At 40.3% G+C, this 17,583-nt stretch overlaps 1 protein-coding gene across 1 annotated transcript; it reads right to left on the reverse strand.

The window, feature by feature from the left end:
• Nucleotides 1–1,046: 1,046 nt before the first annotated feature.
• Nucleotides 1,047–17,097, reverse strand: GDF5 (growth differentiation factor 5). The gene is made up of 2 exons (XM_001371515.4): nt 16,021–17,097; nt 1,047–14,572 (listed from the first exon to the last, which is right to left on the reverse strand). Exons 1-2 carry the CDS (start codon nt 16,637–16,639, stop codon nt 13,704–13,706), a joined length of 1,488 nt encoding a protein of 495 aa, XP_001371552.1. The 5' UTR covers nt 16,640–17,097; the 3' UTR covers nt 1,047–13,703.
• Nucleotides 17,098–17,583: the final 486 nt, after the last annotated feature.

The raw sequence follows: 17,583 nt of genomic DNA on the forward strand, positions 1-17,583 counted from the left end.
TGGTCAATAAACTCCATTGGCTCCCTATTATCTCTAGGATCAAATAGAAATTCTGTTGCTTGGCATGTAAAGCTTTTCCTGACCTGACCCTTTCCTATCTTTCCTATATATATATTTTTATACATTACTCCCCTCTACACACTCTATACACTCCACACATGTCCAGCTATACCAGCCTATATGCTGTTTCTTGTACTAAATATTTCAAATCCTGTCTCCACACCTTTGTATTAACTGTTCTAAACCTGTAATGCTCTTCCTCCAAACATCTGGTTCTTTCAATCACTGGCTTCCTTCATGATTCAGCTTAAATATTATCTCCACAACTGCCCTTTTCAAGTTCCCATGGATGGTTAGTGCTTTCCCTTCTACCTTCCTTTTACTCAGCAACTGCCTTATGTGTATATCTTTGTGCATGTTTCTCCCTCAGTAGAATGTAAGTTCTACAAAGGAAAGGACAACTTTTGTTTTCCTTTGTATCCTCAATGCTTAGCACAGTGCCTGGCACATAGTAAGCACTTAAGCTTCTTGATGATTTATTGATTGATTGATTGGACAGTTGCCAGGCCCTTTATGTGTTTTGCTCTTCTTATGTAGGCTGTATTTACCTGTAGTATACTAGGGCTTGTGGTGATCAGTACAATGTCCTCTACAAAATCTGAGCACGTATGAGTACTAGAGTACTAGAAGGACATCACCATCTATGGAGAATCCCTCCTCTTTTTAATTAGTATAATTTTCTTTTGATATTATTATAATTTTCTTTGTATATATCAAACCTTTGATAAACCTCTAAGGGGCCTGTAGGGCCTGATGTATTATGCTCACTTCCTTCTCCACTTAGGGAGCCCACTACTCTAGACCCACTTATGCAATCCAACTGGAATCAGTTCTGGAGGAGCCTGACCTCCTCCAGAAGGGTTAGGCTTCCTATTCTCATACTCTTTGGCGTACTAAAACCCTAACTCATTGAAATATTTACTTCCTGTAGCTTAAATCTGGGACACATCTAGGACTTCCATGGGGGAATTAGAAAGTACTCAATATACAATATGAATCAGGTATTTATTTCCTACAAATAAAAAGAAATGCTAAATATACACTCACAAGTATACATTTGATACAAAAAAAAAGTTTAAGGATATATGATTTAGACATAAAGGGTGATATCATAAATAAATTAGGGGAACATAGAATAGTTTACCTATCACATCTATGGAAAAGGGAAGAATTTATGATTAAACAAGAGATAGCAAACATTACAAGATGTAAAATGAATAATTGATTATATTAAATTAAAAATGTTTGTACAAACAAAATCAATGAAACCAAGATTAGAAGGAAAATAAACTGGGAAATTTTTTATGACAAATTTCTCTGATAAAGGTCCAATTTCTTAAATACAAAAAGAATTAAATCAAATTTATAAGAATCCAAGTCATTCTCCTATTGACAAATGGTCAAAGGTTATGAACAGGCAGTTTTTAGATAAAGAAATCGACACTATCAATAATCATATGAAAAATTGTTCTAAATTCCTCTTGATTAGAGAAATGCAAATTAAGACAACTCTGAGGTACCACTTCACACCTATCAGATTGACCAATATAACAGTAAAGGAAAATGATAAATGTTGGAGGGGATGTGACAAAATTGGGACATTAAAGCATTGCTGGTAAAAGCTGTGAACTGATCCAACCATTCTGGAGGACAATTTGGAATTATACCCAAAGATCTGTAAAACAATGCATACCCTTTGATCCAATAACACCACTTATGGATCTGTATCCCAAAAAGATTTTTCTTTAAAGGGGAAAGATCTACTTGTACAAAGATATTTATAACTGCTCTTTTTGTGGTGACAAAGAATTGGAAACTAAAAGGATGTCCCTCAATTGGAGAATGGCCAAATAAATTGTGGTATATGATGGTGATGGAATACTATTGTTCTGTAAGGAATGATGAGCAAGATGATTTCAGAAAGAGCTAGAAAGACCTACATGAACTGATAAAGAGTGAAATAAGCAGAACCAGGAGAACATTATACATAGTAATAGCTATATTGTAGAACAATCAAATGTGATAAACTTAGCTACTAACAGCAAATCAATGATTCAGGACAGTTCTGAGGGACTTATGAAAAAGAATGCTATCCACCTCCAGAGAAAGAGCTGTTGGAGTAGAAATGCAAATGAAAACATATGATTTATCACCTGTTTATTTGGGTATGTGTTTGGAGGTTTTGGTTTTATAAGATTATTCACTTACAAAAATGAATAATATGTAAATATGTTTTGCATGATAATACATGTAGAAAGTCCCTTGCACATTAAACTCTTTTTTTTGAGGACCTATGGGGAAAATGGACAAGAATTACACAAACTGAAACGATATACTTGAATATGTGCTCTATATCTGAAGAGGAAAGAGATGCAACAATAATATCATAGATGCATTAAGTATTTTGATATATATATGCTTTAGGAATAGCAAAGCATTTTACATGGAGTATCTTAGTTGATCTTCATACAGACCTATTCAATAGTACTCCAGGACCTCTTATACTCATTTTACAGATGAGACCTGAGGTTCAAAGGTCCATGGTCCATGGTCACTCAGCTAATACTATGTGCCAAGCACTATGCTTAGCACTTTACAAATATCTCATTTGACCCTCGAAATTTTCTTGTCCACTTAAATGATAGGTGCTATTATTCCCATTTTTACAGATGAAGAAACTGAGATAGAGGTTAGGAGAATTGCTTAGGGTCACATACCTCAAAAGTGTCTGAGGTCAAATTTTAATTCAGGTCTTTAATCCAGTCCAAACCTCTATCCATTATGTACTGAGCTGTCTACTTGATCTTTATAGGCTAAAACATTGGGCTGAATTTAATAAAATAAGAAATTTAATCAAGATAAACATAAATGAGCACTTAAGTATTAAAATTTACATCACTGGTATAAGGTTGGGAAAAGGCAATCAGTTGTTTGTCTAAGATCTCATGGTCTTAGTAGAATTTAAGCTCAATGTGAGCCAGTAGAATGATAAAGCAACCAAAAAAGGTAATGCAATACTGGCTACACTGAGATACTCCAGTAGTTACCAAAGCTTGTCAACTCTACCTCCACAACATCTCTCACACATGATCCCTCATTTCCCCTCATACAGCCATTGCCCTAGTTCAGGCCTCCATAACCTCTCACTTGATTTATTGTAATAGTTCCCCAAATGGTCTCACTACTTCATTACTCCTCTCTCAAATTCAAGGGTTCCTTATTATCTCCAGAATCAAACACCAACTTCTCTGTTTGCCATGTAAAACTCTTCACACAAAAACCTTTAAAGATTTACATGAACTGATGCAGAGGGAAATAAGTGGAATCAGGAGAATGTTGTACACAGTAACAGCAATATTGGACAATGAACAACTGTATAACTTATTCTCTGCAGTACCATGATTCAAGATAATACAAAAGGATTCTTTTTTTTTTTAAACTCTTACCTTCCATCTTGGAATTGATACTAAGTATTGGTTCCACAAGGTAGAAGAGTGGCAAAGGGAGTTAAGTGACTTGCCTGGGGTCATATAGTTAGAGAAGTATCTGAAGCCAGATATGAGCCTAGAACTTCCCCTCTCCAGACCTTGGCTCTCTATCCACTGAATACCTAGTTGTCCTGCAAAAAGCACTTGATGAAAAATTCAAGCTGCTTCCAGAGAAAGAACTGGCAGTCAGAATCTAGATCAAAGCATATTATATTTCACTTTCTTAATTTTTTGTTTGTTTTCTTCTATGAAAGGATTAATATGGAAAATGTTTTACATGATTTAACATGTAAAATCTATAATAGATTGCTTCCTATCTCAATGAGGGAAAAAGGGAGGGAGAGAATCCAGGGCTCAAAAAAAGTTTAATGCTAAAAGTTGTTATATGTTCTTTGTTTTAAATGTTACAAATTTTATATGTAATTGGGAAAAAAATAAAATATTATTTTAAAAATAGAAAATAAAATAAAATAAAATCCTTCACAAATCTATATGCTACCTACCTTTCTACCTTTATGATTTATTACTCCCTGTCATGCACTCTACAGTCCAGTTAAAGAGATCTTCTTGTGTTGCTCGTCCACAACTTTCCATTTCCTGACTCCATGTCTTTGCACAAACTATCTCCCAGGTCTGAAGTGCACTCTCTCTTTATTTATGTATCTTAGAATACCTTATTTCCCACAATGCTCAACTCAACCACCATCACCTTCATGAGGCTAATACTCTAAATTTCAAGTTCCTCCCTCCCAAAAAAGTTACCTAGGATTTATTCTGTATGTATTTACATATACCAAGATAGAATGTAAACTGTTTGATGACAGGGACCCTTCCACTTTTGTCTTTGTATCCCCAAGACCTAACACAGTGACAGGTACCTGTACTTCCTAAATACTTCTTGATTGATTGATTCAATAGGCAGTAGGGTACAAGTGAAAGTCTTTGAGTAGGGGAGTGATGTAATCAGAGCGAGCACTGCATTAAAAATTATTTTGGGGGCAACTAAGTTGCTCAGTGGATAGAGCGCCAGGCCTAGAGAGAAGTCTTGGATTCAAATTTTACCTCAGGCACTTCCTAGCTCTGTGACCCTGGGCAAGTCATTTAACCCCCATTGCCTAGCCCGTACAATTCTTCTGCCTTGGAACCAGTTCTTAGTATCAATTCTAAGAAAGAAGGCAAGGGTTTAAAAAAATTATTTTGATAAGTGGGTTAAGGATGAATTGAAGAGAAAGGTTAGAGGCAGGGAGGTCAGTTAGGAAGTCTTTACAATAATGCATATGAGAAGTTGTGAGGGTGGCTGTAGGAGTGGAAATGAGGGAAAAGATATGAGACAAGTTATGGAGATAAAACCAATGGGTGGGATGGAGTTGGAAAAATAAAGAAGAATCAGAGATGACTGTGCCTATGCCAGTAATATTCTGGTTAGTGTGAACAAAGCTCAGAGAGAGAAGACTGGACAGAATATGGGGATTTGAAAGAAAATTACATAAAGTTGAATGTGGAAACCATGGGAGTGGATCCAGTCCTCAAGGGAAAGACTAGAGGAAGATGAAAGAAAGCTAAGGTCAGAGTCTTATGGGATAGCCACACCTAAAAGGGTAAGAGAGGAAGAAGTACTAATGAAGAAACTCTAAAGGAGTAGTCAGAGATGAAGGCAGAGACCCAAGAATGAGCATAGTGGCAAAAGCCAAAGGAGAAAAAAGCATCAAGAAGAAAATGGTGGGGGCTTCTAGGTGGCTCAGTGGATTGAAACCTTGGTCTGGAGACAAGAAATCCTGAATTCAAATATGACCTTAGACACTTTATAATTGTGTGACTCTGGGCAAGAATTTAACCCCAATTGTCTAGCTCTTAATGTTCTGCCTTGGAATAGTATTGATTCTAAGGAGGAAAAGGAAGAAGACTGACAAGAGGTTTTGGAATTTGTCAAATGAGAGGTTGCTGGTAACCTTGGAGTGGGCACACATGGGGGAAAAGCAATGTTAATATTTATCCCAAGGTGCATTAGCACACTGAAAAGCCTAAAGCTACATCATGACGCTTTGAGGAAACAGTGAAGAATGAAGATGCATTAGGCAAGTGTTTTAATTTTTTTTTTCAGTTTAAAAGTAAAGAGGAGGAAAATGATGAAAAATAGGTGAAGGGCTATATAGAAGAAGGAAAAGTTTTGGGGAGGAAGTAGTACTTGTAAGGAAAATAGGAACAGATCTGTGAAAAAGAAGAGTTGGAAGTTGAATGAAAAAGGGGTTGGTTGCTCCATCAGGCAAACTCATGTGAATGGGCAAGGATGAAATGAAGAGCATAGGTAGAAGGATTAGATTTGGCAAAGGAGTCTCATTCCATCCTCTGAGATCTTGGAAAGAACTTGAAAAGCCATCTAAACTGACTTTCATTTTTCAGATAAGGAAACTGAAGTCCAAAGAGGAGGAAGAGGAGGATAACAAGCATTTATATAGCATCTTAAAACTTACAAAGCACTTTACAAGTAGTTTGTTTTATCATCACAGCCAATCTGGGAAAGAGATGTTATTATTATCTCCATTTTATAAATAGAAAACTGAGGCAGAGATTGTGGCTTGCTCAGGGCCTCATAAGTAATAAGTGTCTAGGGACAGGTTTGTACTCAGTTCATTCCAACTATAGGTTCTATACCATAACTACTATGCCTCTCTGCTGACTAGGTTAGGTGACTTGCCCAATGTCAAACAGATAATAAATAGAAGAACTGGGATTTCAACCAATTCCTCTGAACTTCAAGTCTGGTACTCTCTCCATAATATAGTGCTGCCTCTGAAAGAGAGAAATGAGACAAAGACTGAAAGTCTGAGGAATTCATCTGAATGTAAATTGAGGAGTTTGAATTAGATTGCCTGAACTCTAGTCAATTAGGAATTTAAATCATCCCCTAAGAAGAAAGTTGGTGGAGAAGAGTTGGAGGATCAATAGAAAGGAAAAGTTTGGAATAATCATAGCAAGGAGATGATAGGAAGCCAGTGGTTTAGTACTTAGACCCATTCATGATTTTATGTGTCCATGGAGATAAACTCTATCCAGTGATTAAGACTGTAACACTTTCATGTCTTCTCATCTTGTATGATTTTTGTGAAGGTCTTTTTGTAAATTCTCCTTACAAGTTCTACCTAACCTGCCAGAGGCCTTACTTTGGTTCCATTCATATTTTTTATGTCCCAGTGTAGTCCTTTGGTCAACCATCTATCATCCCTCACTCTTACTGCCTGGCTAACATAGCTCCTCTATTCACAAATATTCTTGGTGATATATTTTTATTCTACTTCTTGGGTGCAAGTATATTGGTAATATGTTGTAGGCTACCCACATCTACCACATATCCTTCCATAACTTTCTGGATAACTTATAATTTAATTCTTATGAGATAACAATATTTTATGATTCACAACCATTACTGGGAATAGATATGTGAGTTTAGGACAGCAAACAGCTCAAGATCATCAAAATTCTCGTGCAATATTCATACATGTATCTTTCCTATGCAAGTATATATATACAAATATATATATATGCATGTGTGTGTGAGTGTGCCCTTATACATGTAGGTGTGCATATACATATTCCCATAATGGACCACCACTATTCAGTTACTTTTCATTATTTAGGAATAGGCATCCTTCATCCATTTTCCCATGGACTTTCATCCATGCATTTCCAGTGCAGATGGATATCTTTGGGAACCAATAAGGGTTAAATAAAGAATTGCCTTGTAGCAATAGGAGACCAATTGAGGGTTGGATAGCACAAATTTTTAGTGAACACATGGTTTCATGAGTTCTTCCAGTAACATTTCTGGAATACAATTAGAGAAGATAGGCTAATAGAATTTTCTAGCACTAGGCAACTGGGAAGGAGAAAGGGGGTGAGGAACTCAAGGATTACCCTCCAGAAAACTATGACATAATGCCTCAGAATTAATTCTGGAGCAGCATAACCTAAAAAAACCAAAATGAAGTAATTTTTCAGCCCAAAATAACTTGGAAGGTCAGCATGAGGGATCTAGTACACCAGGGTGGAGGTAGAGCTCAGTGCACCAGGGTAGGCCCCACAAAGCCTTGGGTATAGCTGAAGCAACAGCAAAGGCATCCAGAGTTCTCAGCCTCAGACAGTAATGGGGGAATCAGACAACTGTTCAGAAAGATACGACAAGGGTCCCTTTGCAGGTTCTGTATGCAAGAATCCTATTATATTGCACATATGCAGATCCAGGAAGCAGTCTTGGAGCACACTCTCAGGGGGAGGAGAAGCACAAATATATACCAACTTGTGGTCACAGAAGTGCAGGGAAACCCAGTCACAATTCCAAAGTGGAATTATGGTTACCCCCAGACCAGAGAACAAGCCTCAAAAGTATTTACTGCTTCTTAAATCTTGCCACCTTGGAAGAACTGAAAGTAGATAGATTACCAGAGCCAGCTCTATAGGCAACTGCATAAAGAACCTGAAGCTTAGAACAGTGCTCCCTTCACCTGAGGTACAGACCTCAACTTTATTACTATTTTAAATTAAAAGAAAAGAAAATGACAGGAAAATAAGCAAATAAACAAAAAGCCCCAAAATAGAAATTTATTTTGATGATAGGGAAGACCAAAATACAAACTGAGAAGACAATAACAAAGTCAATACTGCTACATCCAAAGCCTCCAAGAAAAATATTAATTACTCTCAGGTACAAAAAAAGAATTAATGGAGGAGCTCAAAAAGGATTTTAAAAATCAAGTAAAAGAGGTAGAAGAAAAGTTGGGGAAATAAATGAAAGTGATACCAGAAAATCATGAAAAAAGAGTCAACAGCTTGGTGAAAAAGATACAAAAAATACTGAAGAACTTAATACTTTAAAAAACAGAATAGGCCAATCAGTAAAAGTGGCACACAAAAAAAATCCAATGAAGAGAAGAACTTCTTAAAAAGCACAATTTGCCAAATAGAAAAAAAGATATTAAAAAAAAAAACCCTGAAGAAAAGAACTTCTTAAAAGGTAGAATTAGTTAGGTGGAAAAATACATACACAAATTCACTGAAGGAAAGAACTCTTTACAAAGTAGACTTGGCCAAATGGAAAAGGAGGCACAAAAGCTCACTCAAGAAAATTATAACTTAAAAATTAGCATTGGGCAAGTGGAAGCTAATGACTCCATGAACCATCAAGAAACAATCAAAGTAAAAAATAAAAGAAAAATAGAAGAAAATATGCAATGTCTCATTGGGAAAACAATTGTCTGAGAAAATAAATCCAGGAGAGATAATCTAAGAATTATTGGATTGCCCAAAAGTCATGATCCAAAAAAGAGGTTAAATATTATCTTTCAAGAAATCATCAAGGAAAACTGCCCTGATATTCCAGAACCAGAGGCCAAAATAGAAATGGAAAGAATCAGCCAATCACCTCCTGAAAGAGATCCAAAAAGAATAACTCCCAAGGATATTATAACCAAATTCTAAAATTTGGTCAAGGAGAAAATATTGCAAGCAACAAAATAAGAAACAATTAAAACATCATGGAGCCAGGTTCAGGATTACACAAGATTTAGAAGCTTCTATATTAAAGGATCACAGGGCCTAGAATATGACATTCCAGAGAGCAAAGGAGCTAGAACTTCAACCAAGAATCACTTACCCAGCAAAACTGAGCATAATCCTTCAAGAAGAGAAAATGAGTATTCAATGAAATAGAGGACTTTCAACCATTCCTGATGAAAAGACCAGAGACTCAAGAGAAGCATAAAAAGGGAAAGAGAAATTAAAAGACATTAAATAGGATTAAACTGTGTATATCCCTATATGGGGAGATGATTCTTGTAACTCCAAAAACTTTATCATTATTGGGGCAGTTAGAAGAAGTTTACATAGACTGAAGGCAAAAGTATGAGTTGAAAATGATGGAATGATTTTTAAAAAATAAATTTTTTTACAGGTCTCTCTAATAAAGGTCTCATTTCTCAAATACATAGAGAAATGGGTCAAATATATGAGAATGTAAGTCATTCCCTAATTGATAAATGGTCAAAGGATATGAACAGGCAATTCTCAATGTAATTAAAGCTCTCTATAGTCATGCAAAAATGCTCTAAATCACTATTAATTAGAGAAACACAGATTAAAACAATTCTGAGGTACCATTCCACACCTATCAAATTGGCTATTATGACAGAAAAGGAAAATGACAAAATTTGAAGGGGATGTGAAAAAATTGAGACACTAATGTACTTTTGGGAGAGTTGTGAAATGATTCAATCATTCTGGAGAGCAAATTGGATCTTGCCCAAAAGACTATAAAACAGTACATATCCTCGAACCTAGCAATACTATTACTAGGTTTCTAATTCCAAAGTGATTTTTTTAAAAAAATGGAAGGGCCTATATGTACAAAAATATTTAAAGCAGCTCTTTTTGTGGGGACAAAGATTTGGAAAATGAGGGGGTACCCATCATCTGGGGAAAGGCTAAGTAAGTAACAGTATATGCTTATAATGGAATGCTATTGTGATATAAGAAATGACAAGCAGGAATTCAGAAAAACCTGGAAAGACTTACATGAACTGAATCAAAGCAAAAAAAGTAGAACCAGAAGAACACTGTACACAGTGACATGAATACTGTACAATGAACAACTGTGAATAACTTAGTTTTTCTCAGTAATGCAATGATCCAAAACTATCCCAAAGAACTCATGATAAAAAAATTCCATCTGCTTTAAAAGAAAAAGAAATGACAAAATCTGAATCCAGACAAAAGAAAACTTTTTTTCACTTTCTTTCTTGTTTCACTTGAGTTTCCTTCCACTAAAGGATTAATATGGGAAAATATTTTTTACATGACTACACATGTAAAATCTATATGCGATTAATTACCATCTCAGAATGGGGAGTGTGGAGTGGGAAGTGGGGAGGGAGGGAAGGAGAGAATTTGAGGCTCAATATTCTTTGAAAAATGTTGGAAACTATTTTTACATGTAATTTGGGAAAAAATAAAAATTTAGAAAAGAAAAAAAAGATAAACCAGTGGGGAATGATGTCATCTGAGTCATCCTTTTGGGAAATGAGGTTGTATGAAGTATTCTAATGGTACCTAATGACACTTTGGTAGAGGTTAAGGTGGCTATACCAGGGACCCCAAAGTACTAGAAAAAGGAAATCATAAGATCCAACTTCCATATTCTCAGACTTTCTATTCCAACTATATAGAGCTGGGTGATTCTCATATCTCTTCCCTGTGTCCTCCTTTGATACTTGCAGAAGGTAAGCATCTTCTCATTACCCATGCATGTACAGCCCACTTAGAATCCTAGAAACAAAGAATGGCAGAGCTGGAAAGGCCCGTAGACACAAACTAGTGCCATTCCCTCACTTTACAGATGGGGAGGCTGAGGTTGAGAGAGAGCAAGTGATTTGTTCAAGATCATACAGCTCTGAGATCAAACCTAGAACAAGCTTTTTTCAAAACTGGAAATCATCCCATAATGTTACCTTTAGTTCTTCCTAAAATTTCCACAGAATCCTGGAGGGGTTTTAACCCAAGATATGGATATCCCTGGAAGCCATTCATCTTTGATCTTTCACCCTCCCTCCCCTTGGGTTCTCAACTCCCTCATTGCCCATCAGCCCAGGCTCTCATATTTTAGCTTTACTTGGCCTCCAGATTTTCTAGAGACACTGGAATAATTAATCTTCCATTCCTCTTCCCTAGCCTTTCACTTCTCTCTGGGCCCTCATATCCCCAAACCCTACTCTGACCCTGCTGAATGAATAGCACAGTCTCTCTCTATATATACTCTTCTTCCAACAGCTCCACCATTAAAAAAAAAAATCAGTCCAACTTTCCAAGAAGGAAATTAATCCTCCCTGGACAAAGGTTGATTGCTCAGGAGAAGACCTCCTCCATAGGCTTTTTTGTTTTTGTTTGTTTTTGGAGACTAGTTTTCTCTATTTTGCCTAGCCTAGAGGTACAGTGGCCACTTACTTAAAGGTCCAATCCATCACTGATCAGCATGGGAGTTCTGATCTGCTCCATTTTGGACTTAGGTTGGTTTGCCCCTCTTTTGGCAGTCTGGTAGCATCCAGTTCTCAAAGACTTATCATATTACTACTGGACTTAATGTAGACACTGCATTGGTTTAAAACACTGTGCATCAGAACTCCTAAGCTCAAGCAATCCACTGGCCTGAAGCCGACCTCACCAGTAGCAAGGATTACTGGTTACAACCAGTTCCAAGGGCTTTTTTCTCCAGTGTCTGGATATCTGACTCCTTTTCTGGCACAGCTTCTTGTCGGACAAGGATGTAGAAATTTTCACTGTGGGATTTGACTCAGACCATACCCTGCCCTCTAGGGATCAAAGGCTTAGCTCTGGAGAGACTTGAATATATCCATGGGCTGGAGATAAAGAGTTTGAGCCAAAAGACAGGAACTGCTATATGATCAAGATCCCAATCTTATTTCTGATGCTCACTATATCATTAAGTCCCTATACCTGAAGAAGGCCAACCTTGCAAGTCTTCGATCTAAGATTTTCCTTCAATGTCTAGTCTCCATATTCTAAGTTTCCATGCCTACAAAAGTACTATATCTCCAAATATCACACATGTCAGGAAGTTGAATATCCCAATTTTTCAAACCACAGGGATCCCCCAAACCCTGGAGTACCTACACCTGAAAGGGCCATATCCCAGGTGACTAAATCCAAAAGAGGCCCCTAAGTTTGCGGAAGTACCACATTCTAAACTCTCTTACCTGAAGTTGTCTCCTTATCCTCCAGTTTCCTAAATCCCAAGTCTCCATAATTGAGAGAGTTTCCCCATATTTCATCAAGCTTAATGTCCCAAATCACCAAAACTGAAGTCTCATATTTCTTGAGTCTCCATGTCTAAGAGGGTTCCACTTCTGAGGCCCCACACCTGAGGGAATCCTATATCCCAAAGTGCCCTTACAGGTAAAAGGTAGAAAGGTTATTAACCCTTCATGTAGAAGAAGAGTAATTTACGAAGATATAAAGGGGTTGTACTTAGTGCTGAGAATGAGGTCAATAAATGAAATGTCACAGTCTTCCTATATCTTTTTTTCTTTTTAAAGAAAAACTGAACAGTCTATTTCTAGAGAACGTGATCAAGCAAATGAACATTAGTGAGAAAACACAATGGAGACAGCTCTTTCCACCCAGGAACAGACAGAAGCTTCCAGCGAAAACAACTTTGGGAGCAAAAGGAATCAGGTCAGAGGGGAACTGCCAGATTCAACCCTCTTTCTGGACAGTTTACAGCTCAAGTTGGGGGAGAAGCTGGAGAGGCAAATGTCCTGGCCACCCCCCTCCAAAAGCAAGGACCCCCTCCCTAACCCTGATCCTGAATGTAGGAAACATCACTTTTAGGGGACCAGAGTGAATTAGTCACAGCTGTAAGTTGTGTTTTTGCTCTTTATCATAGCCAATGTACAGTTACTCTAACAATATAATAGCCTAATACCCCTTCCCCTATTCCCTCCTTCCCCTAAACCCCAACCTCTGTTCCCCAACCTTTGTCCATTTAGCTCCTCTTTCTGTCAAGCCAGAAACAGAAAAGGTCACTTTACACTCTGTGTATGTAAAGTCAGATCCAATGCTATCTTTCCATGAAAACCCCAGGAAGCAGCCAGACTTCCCTAGGGGTTCCTCAAACTGAGGAGAGGCTACCGGTGGAATGTCTGAGATTGAGTCTGGAACTGAGAGGGGGCTTTTTGAAGAAAATTAACTCCAGATATCTCCATCACCCTCAAGTTCGTACTTCCTAGGCATAGTTTATTCCTGAAAGTCTGAACAGCACTAATGCTGCTGTCTCATAAAAGGGACCTTCTGATGCCTGGAAAATACTCAAATTAGGGTAGGAGGGTCCCTCAGATAGGAACATGCCTTCTGAGAGAGATGCAATTTGGTGAGGGGCTCGCTAGCCAGAGTCACAGAAGGGGATAATGGAAGAGGATACCTGGAAGCACTACCCTTCTTCCAAGGGGAAAATGAGGCTTAACAAATTGCTCTTAGCTATGGCTCCCCACCTCATCAATGGTCCTGGGAATTAGGATACAGATGGAAAAAGGAGGTCCACACAATAGTGGCCATGACCATGGAGAAGAGTGGGTGTCTGGAAGGGTGATGCTGCTACCTGCAGCCACAGGACTCCACAACCATGTCCTCATACTGCTTGTAAACCACATTGTTGGCAGAATCGATGAAGAGGATGCTGATGGGACTCAACCTTGTTGGTACACAGCATGTAGGGGGGGTAGATTCTGGATCCATGGAGTTCATAAGAGTCTGGATGACAGCATGGTTGGTGGGCTCTAGGTGAGACCGCAGGGGAAACTCACAGAGTCCTTCACAGTGGAAGGCCTCATATTCCAAGGGTGCAATGATCCAGTCATCCCAGCCCATGTCCTTGAAGTTGACATGCAGTGCCTTGCGACTGCAACGGGCCTTAGGATTCTTGCTGGGCCTCTTGCCCTGGCGTGTTGTGAGGGGGGCTCGCCGTTTCCGACGTTGACTAAATAGATATTCATACACAGTCTTATCATCTTGGCCAGAGCGAGCCTTAATTTCATTGAAGAACAGATCACGTTTCTTAGTGCGGCCAAAAACCAGGAACAAGGCCTTCTCGTGGACCTGACGGGCAACTCGGTCAAAGCCCACCCCACGTAGGTCCATGGCCCGGCCTCGATCCCAAGCCTCTAGCTCCAAGCACAGCTGAGCTGAGTTCTTAAAATTTCGGAAGAGCTTCCAGATGTCAAACACTTCCCAACGGGGACTGTCCAAACCTGGCACAGAACGTACATCAAGCAAGATGCCCGGCTGCCGGCCATTGGGACAGCTAGACAGTTTCAGCTGGGCTGGCCTCCCAGGGATAGATGCCTTTGACCCGTCTGAGGGCTTTTTCCGAAGGATCCGTAACTCGGCTCCCAACAGCCCATCTTTTTCCAGGGCACTGATGTCAAACACATACCTCTGCTTTCTAACTGCAGGACCTCTGTCATCTAGAGAGAAAGAGAGAGGATCATTGTGGATGCTCCTCCAAAGAGTGTCTCTATAGTATATAGGAAGGGGATATGGAAGCCAAGAAAGCTATTTAACTTCTTCCCCACAAAGACAGGGGCTGAAACCCCACATTCTGAGAATGTACAAATAAGAGAACTTACTAAACAACAAATACCTTAATGGGCCCATTGAGAGCATACACATGCAAGTAAGTATGTGATGTCCTCTGTGTGTATAAGCATCTTCTATATTAAGGGTCATGTATGTATTGTGGGAGAGAGAGACAGAGAAGGTGTCACTCTGCTGAAGCCAGTGTCCTATATGAACTATATGCATTGTACTCATACTTTTGTGTGTCCATGTTCTTATAGATGATCATGCAAAAGATATGCATGTATGACACAGGCTCCGTATATGTCAGAATGAGTGTGTTCTCCTACCTAAATACCAATTTGCCATCAGGGAGTATTCATCTGTTGGCCCAGAAGGTGACTAATTGGACTTTAAACTCATCTCCCCTCCCTGAGCACCTTCAGTGCTAGGGGACATGGGGACTTACTTTATGAGTCCTGAAGGAATCACAGCTTTCTCTAACTGGGCACACAGCCAGGCTACCTCCCCCACCTCAACCAGGCTTGCTGCCACTGAGCTTGGCTCACCCCCTCCCCCAACATCAAGCGCCTAATGAGTATGTTCTCCCCCTCTCCCAACCTCCCTCACAGAAATCACTCAAGTAGAAATTCTAAGAATCAGAAAATTTTAGAAACTCAACAAAAGGAAGGGACCATAGAAATCATCTAGTGCAACCTCCTCATTTATTTACATAGAGACAAACTGAGGCCCCCAAAATATAAGTCACTTGAACCAGGTCATAGGAGAGTTAAGTGGCAGAATCAAAATAGAAGATTTTGAACAGTACAGCTTCAGAAAGTGAGGAGAGCCTGTGTTCTCCTGGGTTATGGATGAAAGTACCAAATAGTTTAGCTTTGTTTAGGACAGGAGTATTCACTAAAGATATTCTTCTCCTACTCCATTCCCCAGTTGAAATTCCACCTCTGCAATGAATCTCCTGTTCCCTTCGACACTGCCAACATACACTTTTGATCTAGCCTCATCTAGAACTGAGGAAGGAGAGCCCAAGTAAACTGAATAACAAGGACCTGAGAAGAAGCAGGATACTGGGTTCTCCTCCCAGCTCATGCAGCTAATTCACCAAGACTTTCACCATGGCCCCCTCTGAACCTCATTTTTCTGCCCTGTAAACTGATGGACCAAGACTGAATAAACCCTGAGGTCCCCTCCTTGCCTTGACATCCTAGGATCAGCTGTCCTAGTTCGTGCAGCTCCCACAACCAGATGTGCACTACAAGAGGTAACTGGTGCACTGGGAGATCCACGCACTCCCCTAGATATCCCTCTTTGGCCTGGGGTCAGCATTGCCTCTCACCTTGCCCTTTGTCTATGAAGCTGGTGATGGTGTTGGCCAGCCCAGCTTCCAGTTTCACGCTGCCATTGACCCCCTTCCTATCAGCATCCGAGAGCGTCCTGTACAGGGAGAGCATGTACTCATGGGGCGTGACTGGGGGCGGTCGGAATGGTTCCTTGGGCTCGCTTGGGAGCCCTGGCTCCTTGGCCTTTTTCAGTAGGAAGGTACTGGAGCTGGGGCCACCTTTTGGAGGAACCTTGGCACCAGGGTGCTGCCCTTTGGGGATCACAGTCCGAGCTCCCGCCTGCCTTGCCTGGGGGAATTCTGGCTTGGGATCAGGACCTCCGGGTCTTGAGGGCATCTTTTTGGGCTGCTCCTTCTTGGGTAGTAGGCCTCCAGCTTGGCTGGTGCTGCCCTTTGCCCTGGCATTAGTGGCTGCCCCATTGTAGCCATGTCCCCCTGGCCTGAAGCTGCCTCTGGCCGGTGGGGTTCGCTCCTTGGCTTCTGCCTTGGCCAATCCCGGTCTGGACCCTGAGGTTCTCTGTGCCAGGTCTGGGGCACTCAGAACAGTGCTGATAAGATCTAGGTCCAACCAAGTCAGGTGCCAGAGCAGGAAAGCGAGGAGTCTTGGGAGTCTCATCCTCTAACCTGCCGCTGAATGGCACCAAAGAGAACAGCGGCGAAGGTACCTCTGGTTTGGCAGGAGAAACCATGAAAGGAACAAAACCTCAAAGGCAGCAGCAGCAGCGGCAGCGGCGGCGGCAGCGGCGACAGCGGCAGCAGCAGCGGCGGCAGCAGCGGGAAGGGCGAGTTTCTCTTCAGTCTGTGATTCTTTAAATGTGCCTCTTGCGCGTCTGTATCCAGTCCCATAGTGGAAACGCTCTTGTATCCAGACGTGCGCCCGTCTTCAGTCAGCAGCTGAAAATAACTCGTTCTTGAAAGGAGAAAGCCGACCGCCCCTTTTCTCCTGCTGCAGGACTGATGGAGGGTTTGAAGGAGGCTTGTTTTAAGTCTGAGGGTTTTTTCCAAGAAGGAAGAATGGCGTAATGCTGCCTCTGGGCTCCAGTTTTTTTTTTTTTTAAGTTTTGAATCCTTTCCAGTGAAAATATTTCACACACACACACACACACACACACACACACACACACACACACACACACAGGCCTGCAGGTGCTCAGTGAAAAAAAAAAATCTCTTACAAACCTGAACTCGGGAATTGGAAACGGAATTCCAACAAAAACCAATTTAATTACTCTCTGATGTCATGCTGTCTAAACTAATTTAAGTGCGATATATTTATGTGAAAGAAAAAAAAAAGTCGTCTCTGCCCTTTCACGGACTGTGACTCACAGACCCCCTCTACACGGGGACGGCTCAGTGGGACCCTCATGCCCAAGGGCTGTCCTCGAGCCTCCACCTCGGCCGGCAGCGTAGAGCCAACCCCTGCCAGGGGAAAAAGCAACTCACAGGTCTTAAGCCATACTTACCAAGAAGGAGGGGGGTGGCGGGGTACTGAAGGGGAGGGGGGTCTGGGTTTTTCAAAGTCAAGTCCTTGGAGTGTTTTTAAAATAGTTACAACCCAGC

Source organism: Monodelphis domestica, chromosome 1 (assembly GCF_027887165.1).
Source record: "Monodelphis domestica isolate mMonDom1 chromosome 1, mMonDom1.pri, whole genome shotgun sequence".
In the NCBI taxonomy this organism is placed as follows: domain Eukaryota; kingdom Metazoa; phylum Chordata; class Mammalia; order Didelphimorphia; family Didelphidae; genus Monodelphis; species Monodelphis domestica.